The sequence below is a fragment of the Danio aesculapii genome, chromosome 17 (genome assembly GCF_903798145.1).
Source record: "Danio aesculapii chromosome 17, fDanAes4.1, whole genome shotgun sequence".
Lineage (NCBI taxonomy): Eukaryota > Metazoa > Chordata > Actinopteri > Cypriniformes > Danionidae > Danio > Danio aesculapii.
Window position 1 is genome coordinate 23,901,191 of NC_079451.1, and position 18,812 is coordinate 23,920,002.

Genomic DNA, 18,812 nt, shown 5'->3' on the forward strand with positions numbered 1-18,812 from the left:
TTGTATATTTTCAAACAATATAACGCTAGCATTAATGGGATATACCCAATACAGGTAGGATGTATGTTGTACAGCATTTCAAAATAAACCAACGTTATTTACTACATATGTAATGAGATTAACCAATTATGAGAGGTCATTTGTATGGAGACCCTTCAGTACAGTGGAAAAACTAAGCTTTGTAATTCATTTTACAAGCCTGAGCGTTTAACAAGTAGTGTACATGTGCCATATCACTCTGCAGCACAAGACTGGTTACTCACTGAAGCTAAGCAGAGTTGAGCCTGGTCAGTATCTGGATGTGAGTCCACATGGGAAAACTAGGTTGCTGTTGTAAGTGGTGTTAGTGAGGTCAGCAGAGGACAGTCATGTACTAATGCCCAAGTAAAGTCTATACTATATAGTCACTTAGTCAGTGAGTGCCGTCTTTCGGATGAGACTATTAAGCGAGGTTCTGACTCTCGGTGGTCATGAAACGTAAAGAGTACCCCTACCCCGGGTACTGGCCAAATTCCCTTACCCATCATGGCATCCCAATCAACCCCATCCACCGAATTAGCTGTATCACTGTCTCTCCACTCCACCAATAGCACAGTGGCGCCGTTGTCCTGTGGCTGCCATGACATCATCCAAGGGGATGCTGCACACTGGTGGTGGTGTGGAGACACCCCCCTCATGATTGTTAAGCGCTTTGGGTGTATGGACACACGATAAATGCGCTATATAAATACACATTACATTTGGACAGTGTGAAACTATTTAGTAAAAATGTTTAACTGTTAATATAATTACAAAACATTTTAAATCAGCACACATGGAGAAATAGAATGGTATTTTTATTAAATACTAGTGTTTTTCAACCAAAGTAAAGTGTACTATACTCTAGTATACATGTGTGTGTGTGTGTGTGTGTATATATATATATATATATTAATCTGTATTAACAACTCCTTAATGAGTGCTACAGCACACTGCAACATAGTACACCCTATTGCAGAAGTACTGTACTTAAAGAAAACTACAGTATTGGGTCATTTGTTTATATTACTATAGTTGATACCATACAAATAAAAAAAATAATTAATTTAACAGAAAACTAATTAACAGATTAATTCTAGTACTTTACTATAGTATGACTGAAAAAACACTAAAGTGTTTTTTCTGCCCTTTTTGCCCCAAAGTAAAACTGGTGTCCAAAAATGAAATTTTAATAATTTTATTTGTTTATACATTGTGTTTGCTTATATATGTATTTACAATATAAATCAAATAAAAGAATTAAAAATGGCACATTTACATTTTCTGTTAAAGCAACTTGTTTCTTACACAGCGAGGAATAATTAGAACTCGTTTCTTTTGAACGTTGTTTTATGAGTCTTATTTCATTACAACTTGAAGCAACATCAGCAGATTATAAACTCTAAATTAAAATAATACGATCCACTGATAAACTCTGCATTGCAGATGAACTAACCAAAATGATGGCCATTAAAAAATGGTGTGATATTTTAGAAGTCATGGAGAGCAAACATTTTATAAGCCTCTGTGTTTGACAAAAAAAAAAAAAAACACAATTAAAATCAACTGGATGCTAAGTAGAAGCTAAAATGTTGTAAAATAATGTGATTGCCGGCACTGACACTAACTCTTTAAGATACTTTTTACTAATTCCAAACAGTGCAGCTCAGCAATATTCCATAAAATAATCATCTTCCTCGTCACTGTCATCATCTCTGGATGGCATATCCTTATCTGAGAGCATATTCCACACCACAAAGTCATCATCTTGAGCTGTTGAAAACACAGGGAGATTCATTGAAAACATCCACATACATTATATATACACACTTTTTTGTTTGTGTATTTTTCAACACAGAAAAGCACAGTAACTTTCATACCAACACATCTTTTTAGGGTCTTCCTGACAGCTGGAGTTGGTGTAAGCTTCTCCTACACGAGAAGGAAAAATTGAATTGTGTCATACTGAGTGAAAAAATGCACCATGTTTTCATCATAAAATAAATAAATCTTATCAAAACAAGGGTACTGAGACAACTACCATTTGTGCAGACTTTTTGTTCCGTTTCCTTCCTTTTTGGTTCTTCTGAAGATGGAAAATGTACTTATCCAAGTTATTCCTTAAAATACATATTTTTAAAATTAGATATGCGTTAAAATATATTTGTATACTAATATGAGAATAAGCTGGATGACTGCACAGCATCCATCCACAAAACACTCAAAAAACCCGAAAAGCTTTGGTAGTCATGATAAAAACATACTTATTGATGGACCCCAACATTCCTGGGCTGATGTGCAAACACTGAGGGGTTTTAGCAGAAGTAGACATGCTAGAACTGGGGGTCTGAGGGTTCTGAAGTTGGCTGAAATCCTCATCGTCCCCATTTGCAGCGAATACAGGCAACTACAATAGACAATGATCAAATTAGACTTTCTAAAGTTAAAAACAACATATGGTGTTATTAAGACAGGGGGCTTATCGTGCGTGTGAGCAGTCATCTTAATATGATTTAGCTCAGAGCATGGGGCTCCAAACAAATGCCCTTTTTAAAGAAAAGTCTGTTCACTCTGCAGCCAATTTTCTGATGTCTCTGACTATCTATTTTGGAGAGGAGTTATGTTTTACTGCACAAACTTATCTATTAAACTTTTAAAAATCTGTCAAATCAATCCAAAAAATGTATATAAAACCTCTGAACAACCTCATCTTTAAAGGTTTGTTAGTTCTTGTTATTAACAATTTTGCATATAGAGAACTCAAATACATTGAGAGTTTTTACATTGAGAAGAACCCACTATTGTGCTCTATTAGTTGTTTTATTTAGAAGACAGGACTTATTCTACCACATTGCACTTTCTCCCATTCTAATTAACTTTAAGTGCACATTCTTGAAATGTCTTAAGTTTTGCTCTAAACCAATCCATGCAAAAGCACCTTGATTTGTTTATTGTGCATTGGCGAGCTGTTAAACACGTCATCATGGTCATCTTTGGGCATGTGGTCTAAGAAATGTCTCATCTGATGTCTCCTTTTAAGTGTTCCAGCTTTAGCGGTGATTTCAACTACTTCCTTGCCTAGGAGCAAAAATAGAAAACAAAGAGAGGTGAGAAACTGTAGTCATTTTCAAACGCATGGACCCACATGGATGGATTCCACAATTTATAAAACTGCCACAGTTCTCGAAACTATAAAGTATAAATACTAACCCGGCTCCTCAGTTGCTGCTGGTTTCTTTGATACTCTTTGTCTGGGGATTTTGTTCTTCCTCTGATGGGCATTATACCGTTCATGACACTCTTCAGCCGACCGGGTGCCAACAACATATGCGACGTGTGCCCAGTAACCGCTCTGGTGTTTGGGTAATGAGTTAACACTCCTGTCCAGAGATTGGTGTACATTTGTAAATGGCATCCAATACATTCATCAAATCATTGTTAGAATTTCTTGCTACTTTTACCTATAACTTGTGAAAACACAAGAGACGTAAACCTCAAATTCAAAACATTTCACATTAAAGAACTATTTAAATTATCATTCAAGATAAACGCTTACTCATGTAGTTTTTGCAGCTCTTCTTCAGTCCATTTTCCATCATCTTGTTCATTAACCGTGTTGTTTTTTGCTTGTGGTTTTTTGCTTCTACTGTTCACTTTTACTTTTTCAGATTTCTTTGCTCTATTATTTGAAACTCTTTCCTCATCCTCCGAGTGCTCAGAATGCATGTTCTCCAAGGAAAATGGGGGTCCATTACTTTTAGGTTGGGATTTACCTTTCCTTTGTTTTGCCTTTCTCAACAATAGTGTGGTATTTTTTTCATGTTGTACTCGCTCTTCATCATCGTCATCTGTGGGAAAAGAAGTAGAAGCATCCACCAAAACATCATCTGGATTTTTTTGTGAGATCGCTTTTTGTCTACGTGAACCTCTCAGTGATTTTTGTTCAATTTGTTCCTTATGCCCATTAGAGTGTTGCAGTACAGAGGTCTTTAGAGATTTTGTTAGCTGTTTCTGGGCTGTGATTCTTTTTCCTCTTTGCCTTCCTGGAAGGTCTGGAGAAGTGAATGAGCTGTTTGAGTCTGTAGAGTATATGATTCTGGAGCTTATGCGAGAGCTTCGGCGTAAGGAACTGCAGTCGTGTGGCATGGGCTGTGGTTCAACTTGAATTTGTTTTTGGGAGGACTTGCTGTTACACTTTGTTTTTGGATTTTCCTCTAAGCCTGTCTCCTGTTCATCATATGTTGTTCCTCTATCTCCAGGCATGAAATTAGCATTTACTGCATCAACTTTTGTCTTTTCCTTCATTTCTGTCCCTGAACTCAGAAAGGTATCCTTTTCTGCTGAACACTGTTTTCTCAGAGAGGCTCTTTGAGGTCTACTAGCTTTTTGTTTAGCTGCATGAATTGAATCAGACATGGTGGTCACTACTAGGGGTCCTTTCTGAGATCTTGGAGGTTTATTCCGTGTTGTGTTCTCAGCCGGAAGTGGATTGCTGGGGATCTTCTCTTGGGGTTTGGAAAGCTGTTTGATTCTCCTCATTGGCACTGATAATTCATCTTCACTGCTAGATGTGATGCATCTCTCTTTTATAAAACAAATGAATGTGGAAAATTGCAATGAAAAAAAAGCTAAAGAAGTTATGATTAAAATTATGATATCAATACACACCTCTTTCCATAGTTTCGGGTCTGAATGATTTTTCCTCTGAGATCTGTGATGATGGCTTCTTTGGCTGGCAAAAATAACATCAGTTAGGAAATGGGCGCCATTCACCAGAGCAATAGATAAAGACACACTGTTTGAAGTGCTGAATCAAATGAGAAGAGTACCGTGGATGGTACTGAGGTGGAATAGTCTTCATGGACAGTAACGTTCATCTCAGAGTCCATAACAATCCTCCCTCCTTTCCAGTATTCCAGTGGTGGTTTGATGATCCTGCCACTGCGGGACACTTTGGCACTGTCCTGCTGAACACCATCAGTGGGAGTAACAGGAGCTGTACCACAAACAAAACTCTGTATATTAGCATTATCAAACCACAATTTATAATCTTAAAAATATCTGGATCTCAATACCAAATATTCTCAATTCGACAACAACAGACATCAGATAAATCAATTCATTTTGATTGATTTAGTAACAAATCCTTGAGGCTGACATGTGAACCCATTTACAAAGATTAAAATGCCATGGTTTATAAATTTTATACTTACATGTTGTAATGTCTTGAACCTTAGGATGTTTGGATGTTGAGTTTTTTCTGGCTTTGGGAGGTTTCACAGAACTGCTGTTGTCCTTTTGACTTTTTTGTGATCTAAAATAAAATTAAGCAGACTTTTTTTTGTAAAATTGGTATATAAGGGAAATATTACATTATCTGTAATGCAACCAGAAACTGGACATGAAAAGTATGTATAATAATTTAAAAAAACATGTGGGAGACTGCCATGTTCAGGAAAATGGTGAATAAGTGGATGATAAATGACATGTTAATAAAATTGAGGCAATATACCCTGTATAAGCACTCAAAAACTGATCCAGGTACTCCTTCCACATTTTTGGAAACCCAAAAAGAAACTTCTTTAAAAACCACGACGGAAACACTGAAAGGGTAAAAACAAACAAATTAAGTAACCAAAGTAATGCAACTTGACTTAAACCAGATTATTTTTCCTTACATGAATTGGGATGTTTGGCCATTTTCCCAATAAGAACGTAGGTTCCGCCAGATGATGTCTTGAGGACATTACTCGAGATTCTTTCAACGATAAAACTGCTGTGCCAAGGTATCATAGTGTCTCTGTATATATTAAAGAACAACGCTTTACACTTACATTTTTTTCATGAACCTTGCAATGAAATTACACAGAAAGCATTTTTGCAAAATGAAAATGGAAGAAAAATATGATGCAGAATGTAATATAATCTATAATGTAGCAGACAATATCACAAGAATTCAAGATATACCAAAACTCCATCTTTAAAAAAACTCTATCTTCAAACAGAAAAACCTAACAAGTTAAAAAAGCAATAAACAAATTTCTTACATCCGAATACCATCCACCACAAGCTCTTTGTTGAGCAGTTTCACAACCCAGTCTCTTAAATGAATCCCTGTCACCTAAAAGACAAGATTAATGTATTATTTTACTAGTTACACTGAAATACAGATCACCATTATAAAATACAAAATCAAATCTTTTTTGTTTTTGCCAACTTACATTGGTTGCTTCATCTACAGCTCCATCCACTTGTCTGGCTTGTCGTTTTGACTGAAGCACAGATGCTTGCTTTCGTGGGATCAGGACACGGGGAGAAAGCAGCAGAAGAGGATCATCCAGCAGATTATGAGTGGGTCCAGGGACAATTTCGGTGCAATCCGACTGAGACTCAGACCGACTAAATGGATCAGACTCAGGACTACTGGACTGCTCTATTTGGAGGTCTTTCTCGTAGTCTTTTTCTTCAGAAATGCTCCTCTCGCCAAAGACTACACAAGCACCTGCAATTGAATTACATGTGCTATGATCAGTGTTGCATTATTTTTTGCATGAACTGCACTTTTGCACAATTATTCAGATTGCAGAAAAGCTGTATCTACCCAATGTTCATTAAAAATGAGCCACATGCTAGTTGAAGACAGTTATTAAGCCCTCCTCTGAAATTCTATTTTTTTTTTCCTTTTCAAATATTTCCCAAGTGCTTTTTAACGGACAGATAGTAGTATTCAGGCTAAACTAGGTTAATTAAGTTAACTAGGCAAGTTGTCATTGGACAACAGAAGTCTTGTTCAAATCTTTAATTTTTTTTTCTTAAAGGGGCTAATAATATTGACCTTTTTCATAATATTGATAGTTTTTTTTTGTTTTTTATTTCTTCCAAACAAATTAAAAGAAAAAAGTCTTCTGATGAAAAATAAAATAGGAAATCGCATGAACATTTTCCTTGCTCTATTAAACATCACAATTTAAATTTCACAGGAGGGCTAATAAATGTGTCTTTAACTATGAAATTAAGTAAATTTCAGCATAAAGGAATTATTCTCATATTAACACCTTACATAAACATATTTTCACAGCATTTATTATTTTTTTAAATACTGTTAACATTTTATAATTGAATTGTTTACATTAGTTAGAATAATACAACTCTGGATTTTATATGTATTAGTAAATGTTGAATATCACTAAATAATACATTAAAATAATAACTGTCTACCTTGTTAGTTTTGTTGTTAACCCTAGGGCTGGACGATACAGGAAAAAAATTATCACAATATAATGTTTAATATTATTCAGTATTGATAATTATAAATTTCTATTTACAATCAATTTAGCAATATTAGGATTTTTTATTTATTTAACTATTTTACATTAACTTACCAACATTACATTATTAAAAATATATAATAAAATAAACATAAGTGCTAAAGAGACTCAAACTTATTAAATAAAATGTTACAAAGTGTGTACAATGGTAAAGTGTAAACGCTGATCAATCAAAGCAAACTTTAAGGTTGATCAACATCTGCAAGGTGTCTATAATAATCACACAGTAATCATTGGTAATCATACCAAACTCTTTTTTTAAAAGCGTTATTGACAATGGTGTTAGGTCAATAAATAATGATACCGTTTTATTGGCCCAGCTCTGTTAACCTAATGTTAACAAACAAAGCCTGATTATAAAAAAAAAACCTCTGATCTTAAATCAGTTTTACGAGTTGGTAAATATTTTTTAAAAGAGACATTTGTAAAATTAAAAGCAATAAAAGCTAATAGTCTCTTGTTGGCCTCAACCATTTAAAAGCTTTGTTTCTCCCACCACTAGACATTGGTATGTAAGGGACTTTCCAGGATGGAAAGCTCCAGAAAGCACTAGTGGGTCAAAGACAACAGCAGATAAAAAAATCTTAATAAAGATATGCAATGTTTTTTTTTTGTTATTTTTCTTCAAATAGCAGACTATTCCACCAAAACAATAAGAGCCAACTGTGCATTAAAAAAGTGACAGATAGTTAAAACACATGTTCAGAAAAAGGGCCGATTGAAGATCAGAGGGATCATGGTTTAGGCAGTTCAGGTCATAAGTGGATGATAAAGGATAAACGATATTGAGCAGGCAAACTAAGACAGATGATGTTAGGGGTGCATAAAGAAAGACGTGTCTCACTCTATTAATTTAATAAAGTTATATTTTGATACTTGGAACACTGCGTCTTAAAAATGAATAAAACAAGTACAATTATCCAAAAAAGATATTAATAACATTGAGAAAAATTTAAATAAAAATTAAATGCATACAATACTCAAACTGTTAAAAAGAAAATAACAAGATACTTGATATGATAAACCAGTATAGGGTTGTGGTAGGAGACATACATTTCTACTCATGAAAATTTGAGCAACACAGGGTGAAATAAAACACCATACCTTTATTTCTGATGTCCTTCAATCCACTGACAAATCTTACGGGTTTCTGCTGAAGCTGGGCCAACATCTCAACTGGAACCACTTTCTCTAGCAGCACAATGGGCTCTAAACAAACGCAAAAAGCTTTTTTTAAAGAACTGAACTGAAGGGTGTAAGGGTGTAAGGATGAAAAATAATTAAAGCATACGTTTGTTTCTCCTACAAGGACTCTCTGGCATTTGTTTTCGTTTTGCTTCCATAACCCTGGGAATCTTCTCCAGTAAAACAAATGGTGCTAGACACACAAGTAATGAAGAGATCATTAAAATTAGAACAATGTACTTACATTGTGTATATGATCTGAATAAAAGAGAGAACTAACCAATAAATGACTCCGACTCAGCATTAAAAACTTTGATTTGTCTTTCAGAACTTCTTTCTTGTGATGAGTCTATTTCTTCAGGCTGTGACGACTGTGGAGGTGAGACGGCGATCACATATGTCTCCTGGCTGACGTTAGTCTTTTGTGACATCTGGTCACCACTACAAATCTCCAGATTATTTACATGAATAGAAGCTGCCTCGTTCCCGGCAGAATTTTGTCTCTGAACTTTTGCTTTCATTCTTGCAAAAATCTTTGCTGGAGTCTCAGTGCCCTTCTTCAGCATCAGGTCAGCTTTGTCTTGAGGCACAACATCCGCCGTGGCATTGATGCTGCTGAGCTCACAGGGGATATTTGGGCTGTTTTCTTCAGCACTCTGAGCTGTGGAGTTCATCACCAACACGTCTCTGTTTGAAAGCTTTCTCCCTGACCCAGGTGCCCGAGTGCTGGCTATTTTAGGTTTAGTTTTGACTGGTGTGATCATGTCAGTAGACTTAGGGACTCCAGGTGCTATGAAATAGTCCTGTAGTGGATGATACATGATGATGTTTTTGTGTAAGAGAAAAGTCTGCCTAACCGTTTATAGTCCCTCTGTCATCCTTGCGTTAAACAAAAACCTGTAAGATTCAAATAAAACAAAACAGATCATTAGAAAATACAGTGAAAAAGTGCACTGATCGTCAGAAGAATAGGGAAATGTGTAAAATCAGTCTTTGGTCTGTAAAATAGATTGCTTCAGAAAGAATATCAGACAGGATTTGTATTAACACGATATACAGCGTCAGTAGTGAAATAAAACATAATAAAACAACAATAAAAAGTATATACACGATTCTAATGTGGATTTCTATGCTTTATCATATGTTAACTTTCTATGCTTTAATATATGTTAAATTTCTATGCTTTATTATATGTTAACTGCTGTTAAAACACTGACGTTAAGGTTAAAACGAAATAAACCCGTTCACGAATAACTCTCGACGAACATAAAGCTAACTACACATCAGTTCGTGTAATTAAAGTAACAATGTACCGCGTAATGAAAAATATGACTTATGTTTACAAAATGGCTTGCTTACCATAAAAACTCGTTTGAATTTTCCCGGATAATGGGCGGCTAACGACTCGTGTCGCGTAAGGGCTGCGTCATTTCCGCCAGTAATGCTACTAGGAAGTGAGAATGATTCAATTCAGCGAATCGGTTCTTTTAAATCGCCTGTTACTAAGAATCATTTTATCCCCCTAGCATAATGCTGAACATTTGCATGTAAGGCGCTAAAATTAATTCACGACTCTTGACTCGATATTTTAAATGTAACATTGACACACAATTTTATCACACAACTATATATATAAAAATAAACATAATATAAATAGTTATTAATTCAAATACAGTCAGTGTACTGCCCAGTTTCACTCGGTGAAGAGCATAAAGTAACATAACATGAACACTAACATTACATAAACAAAGTAACATAACATAAGGCGACAGGGTGGCACAGTGGGTAGCGTCACAGCAGGTCGCTGGTTCGAGCCTCGGCTGGGTCAGTTAGCATTTCTGTGTGGAGTTTGCATGTTCTCCCCGTGTTCGTGTGGGTTTCCTCCGGGTGCTCCGGTTTCCCCCACAAATCTAAATACATGCGGTATAAGTGAATTGGGTAGGCTAAATTGACCGTAGTGTTTGTGTGTGAATGTGTGTGTATAGATGTTTACCTGTGATGGGTTGCAGCTGGAAGGGCAAAAAAACATGCTCAGGGGCGGACAAGAGGGGGGGGTGGGGGTGGGGTGGTGGGGTTGTGTCTGCGGGTCGTGGGCCCTTGATAATGTCTCTGGGGCCCCCCAAAATGCGTGGGCTAGGATAGAATCGTCCTAACTTCCGCCCCTAGTGGCTTCCCTGCATATGCTGGATAAGTTGGCAGTTCATTCCGCTGTGGTGGCCCCTGATAAGGGACTAAGCTGAAAATAAAATGAATGAATGAACTTAACACAAACGTTAACATAAAGTAACATAACTTTGCGTAAACATAAACATTATATTAGCATAAAGAAACGATTGTGTTTGATGAAAAAGCTCAAGGAAGCGAGAGTGATTCAATTCAGTGAATCGGTTCTTTTAGATCGCCTGTTAATAAGGGTAGTTTATCTCGTAACAACGCTTAACATTTGCATTCCATAACGCTAAAATTAATTTACATCTCCTCACTCAAAATCTTTTCAATGTAACATAACATGTTATCACACAACTATATATAAAATAAACAAAATATAAATATAGTTATTAATTCAAATACAGTCAGTGTACTGCAGTTTCACTAGGTAACGTTAAAAGTTACATCATGTTGTAAAAGCATAATGCAACAAGCTTGGTTTCACACACAATACACTTCTTCAGTAAGGTTTTAGTTCAATGGATTGCAATAAAAGATCCGATTCACCACAACGACTCGTGCAAGCATCGCATAAACTGAATCAGAAGCTCGCATCGTGCACGTGTGACAGGAATATGGGACTGTAGACAAAATACCAAATGTACAGTATACGAGAAATACACGAGCACATGTTGTCATTTGTTGAGGAAGACGATGTCCTATATTCAGCTGCCGGAGGAGATTTGGATCCACGTGTTTGGATTTCTGTCTGTTCGTGACAAACTGAGTGTTCGTGTGAGCTGTACGTATTTTAAGGGACTGATCGACCACTGGGCATTATGGAAAGACAGCGTTCTGGTCATCCAAAAGCCTGGAGTCTATGACACACATTTCTGGAAAACTCTTTCCCGGAGGAAAGTCAAGTCCGTAGTTGTTGAAAAGGCAAAGGTGAAAGTCTTGCAGCAGATCGTGCTGTATCTGCCGTGGGTCACCTCAGTGAATCTGCTGGAGTGCAGCGATGGCTCAGCTCTGGTTACTCTGGCGGCTTTAAAACACCTCGACAGGCTGGTCATCTGCCAGTGTAGCTGTCGGAGTTTGATCAGCTCGCTTTTATCTTTGAGAAATCTGACTCATCTGTGCTTGTGTGAAATCCAGGAAGCCTCGATAGCGGAGATCAGAAATGTCCTTTCACAACTTACCAATCTTACTTCACTGCACTACCATGATGATAAAAATCCCATCAGCAAAACTGCGCTTCATAGCCTTTTAACGCGTTTGAACAACCTAAAACACCTCTCTCTGAAACTGGGACCAAAGTATGGGATCATGCCTGTTGATTATTTTTGTCCTGCTGGAGCATGTGGGCATTCAGGTAATGCGTGTTCAGAAAAGACGAAATATAAATTAAGGAAATGAGAATATTTTCACTTTTTTATTTTTATTCGTCCCTCATTATTTGTTTGACAGCAGGCGAAGAGTCTGTCCTGCACAGCCTGGAGCTGCTGAACTATGAAGACTCCTGCCTGTCCCCTGATGCCTTCAGCGCTCTGTCTTCTCTGACCAAACTCTCAGTGCATTATAAAACGTGTATCGTCTGTCCTCTTGGTTGCCCCTTCACAAAATGTTTGCAAGAGCTTTGTATGCTCTCAGAGCTTAACATTTCCTGTAAGTGTGAAAAATGCACGACAGCAGGTATCCTTCATTTTAGCATAGGAGAGTTGATGGAAGTGCTAAAGTTTAAGAAATGGTTAGTTGGGCATAATAATGACAATACTGTTATTAATCACTCACCCTTATGTTATTACAATCTCTTGAGATTTTCATTCATTTTCGGAAGACATATTAAGATATTGTAGATGAATTATGAGAGCTCTCGTATCCTCCATAGACAGTGGTTGCTGTGGTCAAATTGGGATGGACAGGGTCAGGAACAATTCTCTGGATTTTAAATGATGCTTGGGTGGTAAAAAGGGGCTAAAGCGTATCAAGAAATGATCCACAACATCATTACACTACCATCAGTCTGAATGACTGAAACAAGGCAAGATGAATCCATGCTTTCATCATGTTTACGCCAAATTCTGATCTAATTTCATTGAATTTGCCACAGAAATTGAGATTTGTCAGACCATGCAACCTTTTTCCAATCTTCTATTGTTATATCTTGCTATCTATTAGCAGAGGAGAGTTGATGTAAGAGTCTTCAAGTTAAGGTTTAAAAAATGGTTAGTTGGTCATAATAATGACTATTCAGTTATTAACTATCCACCCTAATGTTATTACAATCTCTTGAGATTTTCATTTATTTTCAGAACACACACTGGGAAATTGTAGATGAAACGTGAGAGCTCTTGTGTCCTCCATAGACGGCATCAGTCACAAGACGTTTAAAGTTCAGAAAATGAACAAAACATGCCATGTCACTGCATGGTTTCCATTTGAAGCACCAAAGACATTTTTTGGGGGGCAAAAAAACGAAACAAAAACTGTAACTATATAACTCTTTGCCTATATCTTGTCTCCTGTGTTAGGTCTGGGTGTACATTAGAGCGGTACAATGTAAGCAAGCCTTGACAAGTAAAGGCTTTACTTAAAATTCTGTTAATAATTACTCACCTTCATGTCGCTCCAACCGCACGAGACCTTCATTCATCATCTGAACACATTTTAAAATATTTTAGATGAAATTCGAGAGATCTCCCATCCCTGGGTGTGTGTTTACTAGCCCAGTGTTTCTCAACAATCGTTCCCGGAGGATCATCAGATCACTAGCAGAGACTGGAAGAACGGTAATGGTGTGACAAAGGAGACATCTAAAACATGCTGTGTTGGTGGTCCTCCAGGAACATGGTTGAGAAACACTGGCCAAGTAAACAGGATGGGGGGTTTTCAGATTTAATCTATAATATTTTAATATGTGTTTTAATGATGAATAAAGGTCTCGGGTGGTTGGAGCAACATGAAATTGAGTAATTAATAACAGAATTGTCATTTTTTGTCTGGACTAACACTTGAAAGGAGGCCAACAATAAATTGTCTCACTTAAATGAATTATTCATCTTTTCAGAACTAATTTTTAAGTATGAACTAACAAAGAATCTCGAATGAAATGTAACTTGGATTTTTATTATTACTACTAGTTTTAGTAGTAGTTATTTCATAGTATAATTATTAATAGGAGCTATTTTAATATTAATATACTAATTATATTTGTCATAAAATATAAAAAAAGAATACTTAAATGTATTATTATTATTATTACTACGTACTACTATTATTATTAGATTTTAAATTGGTTTAAATCTGTTGAAAGCACTATTTAGTTTTAGAAAATAAACTTCCACAGGCTTGAATAATTCTGTAAAACATCACTTCAGATTTTAATATTTCATTTGTTCTTTGTAAAAAGTATTTCAAAGTAACTATTAGTTAAAAATGTAGAAATAATAATAATAATTGGTATTATTATTGTGACCATTATTCCATTTTAGATATATTTTAATCTTAGCTATTTTGTCAAAATAATAAAATAGTCTATTATAAACAATTGTCATTGCAATATTTTGTCATTATCCAATCTTTGTTATTTAAATTCTTTTAACCACAATAGTTTCTGACACATGTTTGTGTTTTCCAGATGGATACCCTCTGGAAATGTACGCTGGCTCCATCCCCAGGACTGTGCGTCGTCTGTCCCTCATGGGAGTGAAGGCAGATCTGGCGTCAGTCAGGATCCTGGCTAAACGGCTGCCAGAACTCCTCCACCTTCACCTGGACCTGTACTGTCATGAAATCTCTCACATAATCGCAGAAATGCCACAGATGTTCCCAAAGCTGCAGATCCTAAAAGTGAGGTGAGAGTTTTAAACATATTACATAAGACTGAATAAATACACTGCCATATACAGTTAGTCAGAATTATTAGTCCCCCTGTTAATTTTTTTCTCACAATTTCTGTTTAACTGAGAGATTTTTTCAGCACATTTCTAAACATAATAGTTTTAATAACTCATTTCTAATAACTGATTTATTTTATCTTTGCCATGATGACAGTAAATAATAACTTACTAGATATATTTTCAAGACACTTCTATACAGCTTAAAGTGACATTTAAAGGCTTAACTAGGTTAATTAGATTAACTAGGCAGGTTAGGGTAACTAGGCAAGTCGATGTATAATGATGGTTTGTTCTGTAGACAATTTAAAAAAATAGCTTAAAGGGGGCTAATAAATTTGACCTTAAAATGTTTCATAAAAAATTAAAAACTGCTTTTATTCTAGCCGAAATAAAACAAATAAGACTTTCTCCAGAAGAAAAAATATTATCAGACATACTGTGAAAATTTCCTTGCTCTGTTAAACATCATTTGGGAAATAATAAAAAAAGAAAAAAATTCAAAGGGGGGCTAATAATTCTGACTCCAACTGTATGTGCGTTTGACCTCCATTAACTTTAACCTTCCTCTCTCTTTTAGACATCATAATGTTCCAGCATCAGTGTTCCTCCAGCTTCAGCATCTGCCCCGACTCAGGCAGTTGGTGATTCTGGATGCACCCCAAGGCCCCAGTCCTGCTGTCTTAGATCTGACTCAAAAACTTCAAACACAAACAAACAATAGGGTCCATGTGCTTCATTCTCATTTAAAGGACCAGACCACATGTTTTTGTGGATTTTATTGATGGATCTGATTGCTTCCTTAAATACAAGTGTCTATTTATATGCATCAGCATGAAGTGCTTTTGTTACAAAGTGCTATATAGTTTTATAAATAATATAGAAGATATGTTTTTGTAATATAAAAGTCTATTTGTCTGTTTGCAAACGTGTTCCATTAAAGCAATGAAAGAAAGTCTACAGTAAAAGTCTTTTTTCATCCTAAACATCCAAAGCCCTCCACCAGGTGGCAGTCTATTCACATTTGAGTTGAATATAAATCTAAATATCTCATTATTTATCTCATCATGCATCCATCCAGGTAATATGCACAGGATTTTATGGTCTATTAAAGTATATATTCAAATTTTAGATTTTTATGTAAAATAATGCCTGATGTTTTCACTTGCATTACAAATGTGATGGACTCTTCAATACTGTGCTTCATATTAAGTCAATTATTTATAAATATATTATTCAGATTTGCAATATACTTTTTAAACGCAATTATTTTTACTACATGATTTCAACTGAAACCAAACTCAAAAGTGAAATATATGTGTCCTGTTTTTAGCAACGTGCCACACATATATGTCAACATCTTCAAACGTGTTTTAGGGTTTCATAACTCTTAAAAAACTGATGAATTCACAACATTGAATTGAAACATTTAATTTCAGTTTTGCTTTTTTGTTTCTCAGCAAATCAACAAACAAACAAACAAACAAACAAACAAACAGTTATGTTAAATTCTAAATGAAACAATTTTTGTTTGAGGGATTCGCCCCGACCCTCCTCATCATTTGTTCCCATCTTATTGGTTGGTGGGCCAAATAAAAGGCTACCATGGGCCAACTTTGGCCCGCGGGCCCTAATTTTAATTTCCCAACACAAATTGTTACAATTATCGTTTTTTTAAAAATTAAGTAGATTGAACATGAAACAGTTAAGATATCCCCCCCAAAAATTGTGTTGATTCAGCTCATTATAAATAAATAGTTTGAAAAAGCAGCAAAAACATAAACACCATTAGCATTCAGTTTTTCATAAATGCGTATGAATCAGTCATGGTCAGTCTTTTTACTACGTCATTCTCTAATTTGAACGTTTGAGCATTTATGGTAAAAAACGAGGTTTTACTAATCAAGGACCTGTCAAAATGATGAGGCATTTATATAATTAGAAGCATTTGTGCTAGCAATTAGCTGCAGGAGAGTCGATCAGTTGTTGCACATACGTACAGCATAATACTAAAGAGTGACTGTTCGGATGTTTTAATCCCACTCAAGGTTATACAGTTGTAAGAGCTTCAGAGAAGTTTTATGGCGTATTGAAGCTGTGAGAAATCTTCCATTAGCCCAGAATGGAGCATTCATCAAATGAGAGATGACAAGGACAACATATCATTCCACATTATATCCCACTGAGGGAGAAATAATGTGCTCGTAAGTAACAGTGGAGACTGAGTGAAAACACTTTTGGAGTAGCATGCAGTCCAGCCTCAATCTAAACGCAGCGTCCATCGAGAAGCCTGTAATGTTTCAACACCCAGTTGTATCAGCAGTTTGACATTGAGTGTGGTTACATGTGTTTTTTTATTATATGCATATAACCAGCAATCTTTTTAGGTACACAATTGGCCCTTTGCTTTCAGAACTACTTTAATTCATTATGGTAAACGTGTAGGAGTCATTTTGGTCCATGGACAGTTGCTGCTGATTTTATCAACCTCCTGTCTCTTCACATCCCAAATGTGCTGTTTTAGATACTGTGGAGGCCATTTCAGTGTAATGAACTCACTGTCATGTTCAAGAAACCAGTTTGAGGTGATTTGAACTTTGAGACATGGCACATTATGTTACTGGAAATAGCCGTCACAAGATGGGTCATACAGGGATGGACATAGTCAGGAACTATACTCTGGTGTTTAAATGATGCTTGGGTGGTAAAAATGGGCTAAAGCGGACCAAGAAAATATCTACAACATCATTACACTACTATCAGTCTGAATGATTGAAGCAAAGCAAGATGAATCCATGCTTTCATCATGTTTATGCCAAATTCTAATCTAATTTCAATGAAATTGCAGCAGAAACTGGGACTTGTCAGACCGTACAGCCTTTTTTCAATCTTCTATTGTTATATCTTGCTATGACCATGCAAGTTTTAGCATCTTTTTCTGATCTTATTGACAGGAGGGCAGTGGTAGAAGCAGAGTGTAGTGGAGAAAAAGTATCAGCAAAACAAGCTCAGGCCCGTAGCCAGGGGGTTCGGATGGTTCGAAAGAACCACCCCTCACTGACAAAGGTCCAGAATTGGCTCCCTATGTGAGCTCATTTATCCCATGTTTGTCTTCTATGCTATCATAAATTGTGAAACTAACCAATCAAAAAAGGCTTTAAGATCAAGAGACCAGCTTTTAATTTAAAACTAGTATTAACAGATCCCTAAAAAAGAATTGAATGAAATTAATGATAAATATTTTTTCATATTTCTTTTTTCTAAATTTTCGAATTTAAAATGCTAATCTCAACATTATTTATAAAACTGTAATATAAAACTTATAGTTTAAACACACATTTGTTAAAAAAAAACACTTAAAATAGTATGGTAAGTAATTTGGCAAAATGGTAGGAAACATTTTTGGGACATCAAAAAAGTGTGGTCATGATCAGCATCCATCAAGCTAATCCAGCAAAAATGTGCTTAAAATGTCACTAAAATGCAGTTTTTAAACCTCATAACTAAATAGAAAATGAGACAAACAATTGCAGTCCAGTCTAATAAGTCCAGTTTTTCAGAAAAAACAACCACCTCTTTCAATAAGCTGTCTACAGGCCTGAAGCTCATCACTGATAAAATACATGCAATAATGCATTCTGAACTGGAGTACATTTAGTTATTGTTTAAGGTAATTTGGCAATCTCAGTTATCCTTCATCTTCTCATTAATGACATGCAGTCTAAAGTCTTCTTGAACATGTAGTGCCTCCACACACTATGTTTGATGCATTTATAGTGTCAGTGTCTTGAGATCAGTCTGTCTGATGGGATTTTTCTATGTATGACTTGATTGGATAGGAATCACAGGAATTATTCTACTTATATTATTATTATACTTATACTTCTATTAGCCAAACAACTAAACATATTAAGTAGCGATGTAATGTCATAAATAACTTAAACTTTCTTCCCCAGTCTGATGCTAAGTTTGAACTTCAGCAGATCATTGTGACCACATCTACATCCCTGAATGCATTGAGTTACTGTCATGCGATCGGTTGATTAAACAAGCTGAACATGTGTGCCTAATAAAATGACCAGAGAATAAAGAATATTCCCAGAATCTGCCAGAAATTTCAATAATTCATTTCAGCAAGAGATTCACATGTTCTAGTGCTTCAGTCACGCACTCTTAGATGAATTCAGCAAAGAAGAAAATGGCTGTAAGGAGAAAATGGAAGGTTGTATTCTGTTTG

The 18,812-nt window shown here is 35.8% G+C and overlaps 2 protein-coding genes across 3 annotated transcripts; one reads left to right on the forward strand and one right to left on the reverse strand.

The window, feature by feature from the left end:
* Positions 1 to 1,236: 1,236 nt before the first annotated feature.
* On the reverse strand, positions 1,237 to 9,930 carry mis18bp1 (MIS18 binding protein 1). The gene is made up of 18 exons (XM_056476890.1): positions 9,891 to 9,930; positions 8,812 to 9,428; positions 8,638 to 8,724; positions 8,451 to 8,555; positions 6,240 to 6,520; positions 6,066 to 6,139; positions 5,697 to 5,818; positions 5,531 to 5,621; positions 5,232 to 5,332; positions 4,848 to 5,014; positions 4,687 to 4,750; positions 3,575 to 4,601; positions 3,229 to 3,398; positions 2,957 to 3,096; positions 2,283 to 2,425; positions 2,060 to 2,138; positions 1,899 to 1,950; positions 1,237 to 1,791 (listed from the first exon to the last, which is right to left on the reverse strand). Exons 2-18 carry the CDS (start codon positions 9,350 to 9,352, stop codon positions 1,685 to 1,687), a joined length of 3,351 nt encoding a protein of 1,116 aa, XP_056332865.1. The 5' UTR covers positions 9,353 to 9,428; positions 9,891 to 9,930; the 3' UTR covers positions 1,237 to 1,684.
* A 1,351-nt stretch (positions 9,931 to 11,281) lies between these two features.
* im:7136021 (uncharacterized) lies at positions 11,282 to 15,530 on the forward strand. 2 transcript variants are annotated; one of them, XM_056477010.1, is made up of 4 exons: positions 11,282 to 12,051; positions 12,147 to 12,344; positions 14,317 to 14,533; positions 15,156 to 15,530. In XM_056477010.1, the coding sequence occupies exons 1-4, from the start codon at positions 11,394 to 11,396 to the stop codon at positions 15,358 to 15,360; spliced, it is 1,278 nt and encodes a 425-aa protein (XP_056332985.1). In that variant the 5' UTR covers positions 11,282 to 11,393; the 3' UTR covers positions 15,361 to 15,530. The 2 variants fall into 2 exon arrangements, with proteins under 2 accessions (XP_056332985.1, XP_056332986.1); XM_056477011.1 differs by having other exon boundaries at positions 12,150 to 12,344.
* Positions 15,531 to 18,812: the final 3,282 nt, after the last annotated feature.